We start from the raw sequence: 13,144 nt of genomic DNA, 5'->3' as shown, positions 1-13,144 counted from the left end.
CTTAGACAATTGCGAAGATTTGGCATGACATCTACGGTAAATCTTTGACAAACGTCTGTAGATGTGTTACAGAGTGTATATTGACCGGTGCATCACAGATTGGTATGGAAAGACGAATGCCCTTTTACAGAAAGTCCTATAAGAAGTTCTTTCTGGATATGGCCCAGTCAATCAGAGGTAAAGCCCTCCCCACCACTGAGCACACCTACACAGAGCTCTGTCACAGGGAAGCAACATTTATCACTAAAGACCCCTATCACCCAGGCTATGCTCTCCTCTTGCTGCTGCTGCTGCCATCAGGTACAGGTACCGGAGCCTCAGAACCCACCCACAGCACAGGATCAAAAGCAGTTATTATGCTCAACCATCAGCCTCCTGAACCAGTGCAGATAACTTCAGTCAACCTCACTTATACCATCACTGAACTATTCCCACGCCTACTGTATAGACTCACTTTCAAAGATACATCTCATGTTCTCATCATCTCTTGCTTATTTATTTATTATTTCTTTCCTTTACATTTGCAATTTGCTGTCTTTTGCATATTGGTTGTTTGGCCATCCTGTGTGGTGTGGTCTTTAATTGATTCTAATAACTTTCTTGGATTTACCTCAAGAAAACAAATCTCGGTGTTGAATATGGTGATACTTTGATAAGCATCTTTGAAAGTACTTTGATAAAAGTACTTTGAAATAATCTCAAACATATTTCTTTCCTGAATTCCAATTAATACAAATGATAAATTAACTCTGACATGAACATCCCCAAGCCCAGCTGCAAATGGAAAAGAGTTGGTCATGGGACTAGCAATTTATCCCATAAAAACATAGTTATAGAAACTCCAATGGAAGCTCCAAAGACCCCCTACATGGGAGAGGAAGGATACACCAAGAAGATGGGATACGCCTGGTGACAACTTGAAAGTCTGTCCCCAGACAGGACACTGGCAAACTATTGTCGGCGGCCTCTGACTCAGGAGTGGTGATGGGCTGAAGTAATATATGATGAATTGGGAAAAAACATTTGAAAATCCATAAGTAGTGGCTACAGCCCAGTCCATCACAGATATAGGCCTCACCACCATTAAGCACATCTACAAGATCTGTCGCAAGAAAGCAGCAGTCATCGTTAGCAACCCCCACCATCCAGGCAATGCTCTCTTCTCACTGCTGCTATCAGGAAGGAACTCCCACTACCAAGTTCAGCAGCAGTTATTATCTGTCAGCCATCAGGTTCTTGAACCAGAGGAGATAACTTCACACAACACTGAACTGATACCACAACCGACACATTCACTTTCAAGGCCTATACAATCTCATGTTCTCTAATTTATTGCTCATTTATTTTTATTATAATTTCTTGTATTTGCACATTTTGTCCTCTGTCGCACTTGGGTTGTTGTGTGCATTTGTTCACTGATTCTGTTGTGTTTTTTGTATTAGCTGTGAATGCCAACAAGAAAATGAATCTCAGGGTAGTATATGGTGACATAAGTACTTTAATAATAAATTACTTTGAACTTTGAAGTAAGAACTGAAAATACAGGAAAAAAAGTCAATTTTTGATTAACATTCTTGCCGAGAAAAATCAGCGACTTCCAATTTTTTTTCTTCACGACTTATCAATAGTTCCAAATTATAATGATCTATAAACATATTATGCATATTAGACAAAAAGACGGGAGCAGAATTATGTCTGTCTTCTGCCTCCTCCCTTCTTAAAGAATGTAAAATTTGCAAATTTCCAGTCCCCTGGAAACATTCCAGAAGCTAGTGATTCTTGAAAGATAACGATTAATGCCTCCTTAATCTCTTTAGCTACCTCTTTCAGAATTTACAGAAGTCAATTCAATAACAGACTTAACAATTCCGATCTGCATGCAGAATTCTGACATGAGGATACTTGGTGGTTATCCCTTTTTCAATGAGGGAGCCACTGCCTTTTATCAATTAATGTGGTAAACAGATGGATTGAGATTGATTCTGTTATTTAAGCATAGATGGTTATTTAATTTCTCTGAAGCTTGACCAAATTAATATTGGGTGAAGTGTTTGTTGAATGTGTCTGTTTCCAAGCTGTTTCCTGCCATCAGAGATAAACCATGTAGTATCGAGAACAATAAGAATGGCTTGGTGCAAATATAACTTATGCTTAGGGAATGCTGTAAACATTATAAGCACACATGTTCCAATCTACGTGCAGAGCCTGGATGGGCATATATAGATTTAATCTGTTATCAACATTGAAATTTTGAGTTCAGATATTTCAAAATATGTTTCTTTAATGAGCAGAGATACCAAACAAATTGGGCACAAAACCATTTACAGTGACAAGAAAAATTTTGTGGACCCTTTAAAAATTACCTGGTTTTATGCATTGAAATGTGGTCTGATCATCTAAGTCACTGTAACAGTTAAGTAATTTGTACTTTTCATGTCTTTATTAAACACATTGCTTAATCATTCACAGTCCAGGCTGGAAAAAGTATATGAACCCTTGTATTTAATAACTGGTAGAAGCTCCTTTATCAGGAAGGAGGAATTTTAGACCATTCTGCCATACAAAACTATTTCAGTTCATCAATATTTCAGGGATACTTTGCATGAACAACCCTCTTCAGGTCTAAATTGGATTAAAATCTGGCTTCTGACTTGGCCGTTCCAAAACATAAATTTTCTTCATTTTAAAAACTATTCTGTTGATTTACACTTGTGGTTTAGATCATTGTCTTATTACATCGTCCAAATCAACCCCCAAGCCATGATGCTTCCACTATGCTTCACAGTTGAGATGAAGTTTTGGTGTTGTTATGCAGTGCACTTTTTCTTCCGAACATACCAGTGTGCACTTTTACCAAAAAGTTCAACTTCTGTCTATCTGTCCACACAACATTGTCCCAAAAACATTGTGAAACATCCAGGTGGTCTTTTGCAAACTTGAGACATGCTGCAATTTTGTTTTTGGAGAGCGGTGGTTTTCCCTCTGGTGTCCTTCCATGAACATTCTTGTTTTCTATTTTTCTAATAGGGGCACATGATTTTAGCAAGTTCTAGAGATTTCTGCAGATCTTTTGCTTTTACTCTTGGGTTCTTTCTCACCTCCTTCAGCATTGCACATTGTGCTCTTGGCATGATCCTTGCAGGATGCCCACTCCTGGGGAGAGTAGCAACAGCACTGAATTTCCTTCCTTTGTAGACAAATTCTCTTACTGTGAACTGATGAACACTCATGTCTTTAGAAATGACACCTTTTCCAGCTCCATGCACCTCTACAGTTCTTCTTCTAAGGTCCAATGAAAGTTGTTTTGATCGAGCCATGGTTCACATAAATAGATTTTTCTTTAGAAAAGCAGGCTCAGTCCATAACCAGATGTTGCATCTATTTTCTAGGGCAGGGCTCCTCTGCAACTCACACCTCCAATCTCAACACATTGATTGGAACACCTGACTCCAAAAAGTTTTTGTAGAAGGCATTACCCCAGAGGTTTACATAATTTTGAACATAGACTACATTTATTTAAATAGTGTATTCAGTATTGATGAGAAGTAATACAATTGTTTGTGTGTTGTAAGTTTAGGTAGATTGTGTTTGTCAATTATTGTGACAGAGATGAAGATCAGTCCACATTTTATGAGTAATTAATGCAGAAATACAATACAGGTAATTACAAAGTATTCACAAATGTTTTCTTGCAACTGTGCCACATTAAATCTGCGGCAGTTCCTTCAAAAAAGCAAATGGGGTTGCTATCAGTCATTTCCCCAATGTTCTTCAAACTACTAACTTCATTTTTAGTTTCATTCTTACACCTTGTATACTCTTGTAGACTTTCTGATATAGAGTGCTTGATGTCTAAATGTGCTTTCTCTTTTATCTCTTATCCTATGCAGCTTAGATCTGTTACTTTGTGCAGGGCAAAAAACTGTGCAAAAAAATTTGGCTTCATAGTATCTTATGCTTTCATAACAGTTATTTCCACTGTTACTTTGTGGAAACATTAACATGAAATGTTCTCTTAATGTCTCCAATTTACCTGACACCAACTTAACTTCACAAAACTATTTGCAGTCCATCTGTACCGAGTCATTTCTAAATAAAGCAAAGCAGACCTCAATTTTGGGACCTTTTTCTTTGCCCTTTTTACATTAAATGTCAGGAAATAAGATCACTAAACAATTATGTTCCCCTTAGCCCTCCTCCCACTTATCCAACTTTCTGTTCCAAAACTAAATGAAGAAAATTCTCCACCTCTTGTTATATACTGGTTTAAAAAAATCCACCGTCATTCCAATTTGGGAATTGCACACCCTACACCTTTAATACTGACTGTATCCCAAGCTACATGCACCTCTTGGGAAGAGCATCTCTCTTTCACTTGGTTAGCTTACAATTTTGCAGCATATTTTTCAACAATGTTACTGTCTTTGATTCTTAATTTAACCTAGAGAACCACATTTATTCTAACATACAATTCCTTCCCATCAAGAGCTACTATCCAACCATTCCTTAACCAAGAGCTACTGCTTAACATTTTCTATTATTGCTCCCTCAAGAGCCTAATAACCATAGATGTTGTCATCCAGTCACATTTTCATAAAAAATTCCATGTGCTCAATTCACCTGATGTTTTCAGTTATGTAATGGCATGGCATTACAAAGTTCAAGCTGCTAAATTCAGGAAAGTATCTGCAACAATAATATTAGGAGATGATTTACAAACTTTATTGGATTTTATAATAAGTGAAGAATCATACTTTGAAATAAGCTGCTAAAAGCATGTAGGATATTTGCTGCACCGTACAGCAAAAAAATTTGACTTCACAGTATCTTATGCTTTCATAACAGTTATTTTCAACATTTAAAAGGGGGATATATGCATATGATAAAGCAATTTCAATACAAAAAAATTGGATTAGGAACAATATGTGAATGGTTTTTGTATTCAATTTTTTTCTAAAGGATTACAACGATAATGAACATCAAAAGACCAGGGCTCAGAAACCCTTGAATTGCCTAAAATTCAATATATAAAAATATGATCCAACAATTCTCTTCATGGGTTTCCTTGAATTACCTACTGCAATATCACTTCTCTTTTCAGTGACCCACTGCATTCAAAATTAGTGTCAGCACTTGCTGCAGTATCATTTCTATTCACCTGTAGTTCCAACAAGATTCTAATCACTGGTCTTTAACTTACACAAGACAAAGTACAACATTTTTCTCCTGGACCCTTGGGTACAATTTCTGGTATTAATAACATTGTAAAACAGTACAAATACATACTACTGCTTTCAATGAGGTGATAACCATGGGGTGAGTTTGAAATATAAATTAAAGATAAATAATATCATTCAAATTCCTGACACTCAGACAATTCTTTTCTAGTGATGCTATAAAGTGATGTGTGTAGTACACAAGTTATGTGTTATCATATTCATGTCTGAGTAATTGACTGTGTAACTCTCCTCCCCACAATACAACAGCTCACTTTCATTGACCAGGATGCACTACATATAGTGGCCTACAGTATATACAATTATAGGTGCTGGGGTCTACGTTTATGCAAATCCACTGACTCGTGTCAAACAAAAATTGATACAATCAGTGACAGCACAATATCTGTTAAATGGCATTATTCTTTACAACTGCATGACAAAATTAAGAGCATAATATATAGTGTATCCTTAATATGAACAAGTACAAATGCAACAGACTTTATTTTAAAGTTATCAACTCTAGTTGAACAATTCAAAGCAGTTCTGTTTACAAATAATCTGGGAGTTAAAGAGAACTAAAATGATTATTAAAGTTTTAAAAGGTATTGTTGAAGTTGCAGGACATTGCATGATCTACCAAAGTGCAATCCAGCTGCAACTTTATTACAACAGTTAAACACAGCCTTTGGCTTGAAATATTGTAAGGCAGAATCTGGTACGTCCACATTTTAGCTTTATTCTGATGCAACTTGCACCCAAAAGAATTCCAACCAAATTAAACCAAAGCTGATTGATATTTTCTGTAAATAATTGAGAAAGGGGCAATTGAGTATTCCAATTTCATCATGCACAAAACATCACATCTCTCAAATTACAATCTACTCAACAAGGTTCTTAAAGCACAGAAATAATCAAAGATCTGCAATGAGAATGAAACACATTCCTGGCATTTAGAAGGTGGAATATAAAAAAAGGGTTAAGATGATTGGAAAAATTAGAAACAACTGTTGATAGTATATTCACAATGAGGAGCTCTACCAAAGCAAGGCACAAAAATTCTTTTTACAAACAAGAAAAGCTATTGAAAATTAAACAGCAGTACAATCCAACTAGGACAATAGTTCAAACTGAAAAGTTAAAAGTTGATCTGTTCTTTTACGTCATTACCGCCATTAAGTCGCAAATCATGATCATTCTTCCTTTTCTCCGCTGTTTATTTTTAATTGTTAGGAACAATCCAGTTCAGTGGATCTTTCTCCCCTCCATTAAGATAAAGGTTTCACCAAAAACAATTTCTCGCCATGTTCACTTGTGAAAATTGGCGCCTTTTTGTAATGTTCCACTAAATCTTCCATGCTGTCAAATTTTCGTTGTCCAATGCAGTAGAGGCCTTGCTTCAATTGTACCTTGAAGTGCTTATTTTTATTTTGAGCCTTCAAGGACACAGAAAAATCATTTGGCTGTGAAAGAAGTGAAAGCAAACTTGATTAGTCCTTTAAAAACATGTTCTGATAATTGGGTCCCATCTTATGTTACACATTGCAAATGTAATCAAACCTAAGTATCACCAGATAATAAATGAGAGGAAATAAAATTCAACAATAACCACAATCCAAATTCTTATTTTCATTGATGGCTGCATACCTTAAAAACAAACGTTTAACATTCCTACCCCAAATTATAAAGATTTGTTGTCATGGTTCAATTCATGGAGAGGAATCAAAAAGTGCCAATATTATTTCAAATATATTCCCAAGATGGGAATGGGAAAAGGATGCTCGAATTCCAATATTGGAGGAACTCATTAGGTCAGCCAGTCTCTATGGAGGTGCCTACACCCTTCATCAGGACTGGAAAAAAGGGCAAACACAATGAAAATGTGGGCGAAGGTTTGGAACACAGACAGCTAATAGGTGAATCCAGGTGAGGGGTAGTGGGGGAGGGATGTGAAAGGGAATGAGGTGATAAGCTGGGCGATGAGAGAACAGTAGGCTATGGAATAAAGACAATGAGGTGGGGAACCAGGGGGAGGTGAAGGGCAGGATTTTAGAATGGGAAAGGAGAAAAGACGGGGTGAAGAGGCCACATGAATGAGGGATAACAAAGCTGGGGGGGTGGGGAAGAAAGGAAAATAGGTGGTTACATGAAGTTGATGAAATCAGTGACAATGCTGTCAAGTTTGGCGACTACTATGAAGTGTTGCTCCTCCAACTTGCATCTGGCAATAAAGGAGCAATGACAGACATGTCAGCATGGGAGTTGGAAGTGGAATTGAAATTGGTGCCAAGCTGGAAATCCTGGCTGTTGCAGCTGGAGCTGCAAACTATATTCTGCACACTAATATTTTAACGTAAGCCAGTAAAATTCCAATAAATCTAGATACAACCAGCAGTAACAAATCTGGGTACCAATTTATACCACAATGAAATGTCATTTCTCTTTTGTAACCAATTTGACATCAAAACCCAAAAACGATTATGTAGCAACAGAAGCTACAAATCCTCAGTAAGGATTATTAGAATATGATTAGTAAAAGATCAGAATTTTAAAAATAACTAATCTGTTACTTACCGATGACTCGCTGTCTCGAATTATGAAATCTCCATCAACCCCTCTTTCATTCAGAGCCATTTCTCCTTGGTGCCTTGTAATCTTTCCATAATACCATGGACTACCAGCAAACTTGCCAGTGGTTGCTACTCCTATATAATCACATCGAGGTGGCGTTGGACCAATACTATTGGTTGGTGGTGATGTCGGTATGGTATTCACATAGTTCTTGGGTACCAGCCCTACTTGCCCGTCAGCTTTCCGGCATTTCCACCATTCTGGGTCATTTTCTGGTTTCTCAATAACATCCATCACCTCGCCCTTCTCAAAATTAAGCTCCTCCTCATTTGAAGAACTGAATGGGTACAAAGCCTGCACAACATGCAGTACTTTAGCATTGTGTGCATTCATCACAACTGCTAGTCTCTCTGATAATGAGCTGACAGGTTCTACAGTAGTCCCCTCTGGTTCCTCCATAACATAATTTGAAGGAAACCAACCAGTTTGTCCATTATAACTACCCCTCCACCATCCATCGCTGCATTTTTCCATGACAGTAACTTTGGTCCCTTTAACCAACGAAAGCTCATCATCTCTCTCTGCTGTGTAGTTAAATTTCACATAAGCAGGAGCATTCAAGTCATACAGACGTTCACCATTGTCAGCATAACCATCATTGTCTGCATTGGATGCCGTGTCTCGAATGCTTGGTTTCCGTTTCACCTTTCCAATTCCTTTAAAACAAAGGAGAGAGTGTATTATTGCACCAAATCTGAGAATAAAATCACGCATAGTATATCAAACACGAGTATGAAGCAATGGTGACTCATGAGTATTCTATGGAGACATGTTTGGAAACAGCTTCACAGTGTCAGTGAGTGAAACAGCATGTACAGTATGTTTAGTAACTGTTTATTCACAAGTAATGAAACCCTCCACTCAATGGAAGTGAACAAGTACTCATCCATGTCACCCAAACTACAGAAATTACAACAGTAAACATTCAAAACCCCTGTTAAATCAGTCCATGTTACACAGGATTAAACAAGCAATAAACATTACTTGACTAGGTGTAAATCCAAAACATGAGCCCCTCCCCCTATTAACTGTAACACACCTTCCACACCTCCAGCGCGACCCGCGGATCACAGCCCGCAGCAAGCTCAAGGGTCAAAAAGAGCGATCGCACACGTGTGTTCATCTTTAGACACCCGATGACCGGAAATCAGTAACAGGTATCACAGCACGCGGCCTGGGACCAGAAACTTGTGACACAGGGCACTGGTGCTAACCAATGGGAAGGGAACCACATACCTCATTAACCGGTACTGTGGAAGCGACTTTCAAACAATGTTAGATTAGCAATTAAGTTACCTGTTCACATTATACATGCTAAACTGCACTGACGTAAATACTTGTTTACCATCAGGCAGGAGGTACCATAGCATTAGGATAAGAACTGTTAGGGTGGTTAACAGCTTCTTCCCCCAGGCTGTAATACTAATGAACTCTCTGCCACCACCCAAGTCTCATCACACATGAAGCACCAGTAACGTTATACCGTTTACTTCTCATATATGCACCTTATTATGTGTTAATATGTGGTAATATTACTTTGTGTGTCAGCTATACGTACTGCATCCTGCACCTTGGTCTGGAGGACCATTGTCTCGTTTGGCACTATACATGTGTACGGCTGAATGACAATAAACTTGAAATCAAAAATAATACCCACTTTCAAATTATAAAATCCTAGAATGCTTTGAACAGAATCAGAAATAATGTAAAACAAAATTACTCTTTGTACATGGGATCTAGAGATGCAGTTATATTCGTAACTGATTAGTAATCATTAATGGGCAGAACAGACTGAAATAGATTGAATGAGTAAATTCAATTCTAAACAGTGTGTAAAAAATAAATGGAAATTTTAAAAACATGATTAAAAATAATTAAAATTGGGAGATAACTCAAGACTTGTAAATGTTAACTTTAGGGCCAGAAAACCTGACTGATAGCTATTATGACTTCACTTGAACTAAAATATTTTTAAAAACCCGTTCTTCTCCTGGCATATTTGGAATCAAATTACCACTCAAGGACAGTAGTTGCAGGTCTTCCCATGTACTTCAACTCTTAAGTCTATTAGAAAATAATAAGTTTCTGGAGGAGCAGGATAACTCAACAACTTGTGAATTCTTGTTTTTAACAATATATTGTATAGTCTTATCAAATTCATGCTTAAATAATGGATAGATGTAGCCCAATTTACTTGCAATGATATAACACACCTGACAATCAGTTCAGCCTATCAACTCCTGCCCAAGAAGCAACTTGGATCCACTCTTGTTTGCCTACCCTCACAAAAGGTCCACAGCAGATGCTTTATCAGTGGCTTTTCACTTAATCCCAGAACACCTGGACAGCAAAGATGCATACACCAGGATGCTTGCTCTTCTTTGACTACAGCTCAGCATTCAATTCCATCATCCCCTCAAAACTAATCAATAAGCTTCAAGTCATAGACCTCAATACCTCCTTGTGCAACTGGATTCTTGATTTCCGCACTTGCAGACCCCAGTCAGCTCAGATTAGCAACATCTCCCTCAACACAGGAGCACAAGGCTGTGTGCTTAGCCCCTGTTCTACTCACTTTATACTATGACTGTGAGGCTAAGCACAGCTCCACTGCCGAATCAAAGGTGGTGACAAATCAGCATATAGAAGGGAGATTGAAATCCTGGCTGTATGGTGCTACAACTACCTCATGCCTGCAAGACCAAGGAGATGATTATTGACTTCAGGAGGAAACCGGAGGTCCATAAGCCAGTCCTCATTAGGGATTTGAGGTGGAGAAGTTCAGCAACTTTAAAATTCCTTGTGTTACAGGTCCACCAGATAAGTTGCCATGACAAAGAAAGCATAGCAGCACCTCTACTTCCTTAAGACTTTGTGAAGATTCGGCATGACATCTATAACCTTGACTAATGAGAGGTGGAGAGTATAGACTGGCTGCATCACAGCCTGGTATGGAAACACAAATGCCCCTGACCAGAAAATGGATATGGCCCAGTCCATCAAGGGCACAGCCCTCCCCATCATTGAGCACATCTATACGGAGAGCCGTCACAGGAAAGCAGCATTCACCAAGTACTCCCACCATCTAGGTGATGCTCTCTTCTCACTGCCGTCAGAAAGGTGGTCCAGGAGCCTCAAGAGGCTACCAGATATATTCCCCTTAAGCATTATGTTCTTGAACCTGGAGAGATAACTTCACTTACACCTTTGCTGAATTGTTCCCATAACCTATGGACTTTGATAATAAACTTACTTTGCACATAATCTGTGATTACCTTTACAATCCACTAAATGCACTTGTGGGGGGGTACGTCATGTGATGACGTGGGATCGAGATGAGGAAATCCAGCTCTCCCATAAAAAACCAGTAAAACAATGTTTAAGTGAAGAAAAGTTAGTGAATACTTTTTAAAAATTACTTATAAACTACTCAGGATTGTCTTAAGATATGTCTCCTAAACAGAAGCAGAAGAAAACTACTACTTTGAAGACAACACAAGTTGGAAAAGAATCAAGGCTGGCAGCCATGAAAGAGCCTCGGGCTCAAGTGCATTTTACCTCCGGCGATACAGAACAGGAAACTGCGGCAACATCAACCATTTCCAAAAAAAAAAAAGAGCAACAGGAATTGCGCATGCGTGAAGGAAGGGGCATGCGCAAACACGAGCAACCCAAACTAAAAAGCCCAGCTATGATCGGAACCGAAACTGAAAGTGAATATGAGGTGGAATCAGATTCTCTGGATAAGTCAGATGAAGATGAAGAGACAAACAAAGAAGAGCAACAGGAAGAGGTTGGAGGTGATATTGGAGACATAAAAAAATCTTTGGTGCAAATAATGCATGAATTAAAAGCATTAAAAGTAATTAAAAAATATTAAAAATATGAAGATTATGTTTGATAAAATGATGAAAAGGCAGGACAAAATGGACAAGAAAATTAAAAACAGAAGAAATAACGGGAGACACCATTGATAGAGTGAATAAAATGGAAGATAATATTTCTGCCTGGACATCAGAAAGAAAACGGTTGTTGGAAAAAGTGGATGTACTTGAAAATTTTAGCAGACGAAATAATATAAAGATTGTTGGACTTAAAGAAGGTATAGAGGGAGAGGATCCAATAAATTTTTATCAAAAATGGATTCCAGAAATTTTGGAAATGGAAGAAGGAACCCAGTTAATTGAAATTGAAAGGGCTCACAGAGCTTTAAGATCAAGACCTCAAGTTGATCAAAACCCACGATCAATCTTGATAAAATGCTTAAGATATCAAGATAAAGAAAAGATCCTGAAGGCGGCTGCCCAACGTGCCGGAAAGAGAAATGGGCCATTGATGATAGAAGGGAAAACAGTTCTTTTCTATCCTGATATAAGTTATGACCTTTTGAAGATAAAGAAGGAATTTAACCCAGCGAAAAAGTTTTATGGGAAAAGGGTTATAAATTTATATTGCGCCACCCGGCAACCCTGATAATTTTTTTTGGATGACGGAAAAAGAAGATTTTTTACTGATTATCGGGATGTGGAAGAATTTGCACAAGAACTCCCAAATATTCGCTAACCACAGCCAAAGATTTAAAAGTGAAACGGATTAAAGATGAAGACAGGGACAGTGAATGGAGTTGATGGATGTTAAGGACAGAAGAATATTTAAATATATTCTTAATTATATGATACAGGGGGAGAAAGGTAAAAATTTGAGAAATATTAATCGAGAGTAGTGATATTAATTTTTCTTCTCATATTTTTTTATGTTACAGGGGAGCTTCGGATTGATTGCTACGGGATTCACGTGTGTAATCATGGCGACTGCCATGACCCGCACAACGGAGGGGGCTAATGTTGTGTTTTTTCTTTATTCACATTAGTAGGGGGGTATTTTGTTATTTTTTTTCTTTATAATCTATTTTTCTTTAATCTTTCTTTCTTTGCCTGGACAATCGGGGGGGGGGGGGGGTGGAGAGCGGGTGGGAGACACATAGCAACACGGAGAATTTTAAAAAGATTCCCCAAGGTACTACGAAAGTTGAAAAGTTAGGTATTACTATAGACTAGAGTAACCCTGTTAAAAATAATGAATAATTTACTGAATTTTTAAAGTTTTAATGTTAATGGGCTTAATGGACCGGTGAAAAGAAAAAGAATTTTAATGTACATTAAGAAAATGAAAATAGATATAGCTTTTAGCTGCATTCCATTTGAAAAAATTACTTATAATTTAAGAGATAAATATGAAATATTTCTGAAAATTTGGCGCCCTTATTTACAAAAGATAGGATTAAATATATAGGTGCT

General features: G+C 37.7%; 1 protein-coding gene across 3 annotated transcripts in view; it reads right to left on the bottom strand.

Moving 5' to 3' along the window:
• Positions 1–1,480: 1,480 nt before the first annotated feature.
• LOC140725402 (SH2/SH3 adapter protein NCK1-like) overlaps positions 1,481–13,144 on the bottom strand; it is a 208,872-nt gene continuing 197,208 nt past the window's right edge. For all 3 annotated transcript variants that reach the window (XM_073040825.1, XM_073040824.1, XM_073040826.1), the window contains 2 exons: positions 7,791–8,503; positions 1,481–6,679 (listed from right to left, as the gene is read on the bottom strand). In XM_073040825.1, coding sequence (XP_072896926.1) covers positions 6,485–6,679; positions 7,791–8,503 — 908 coding nt within the window. In that variant the 3' untranslated portion in view covers positions 1,481–6,484. The remainder of the gene's footprint in view (positions 6,680–7,790; positions 8,504–13,144) is intronic.

The sequence above is a fragment of the Hemitrygon akajei genome, chromosome 3 (assembly GCF_048418815.1).
Source record: "Hemitrygon akajei chromosome 3, sHemAka1.3, whole genome shotgun sequence".
NCBI lineage: Eukaryota > Metazoa > Chordata > Chondrichthyes > Myliobatiformes > Dasyatidae > Hemitrygon > Hemitrygon akajei.
This window is presented reverse-complemented; position numbering and strand designations above follow the sequence as displayed.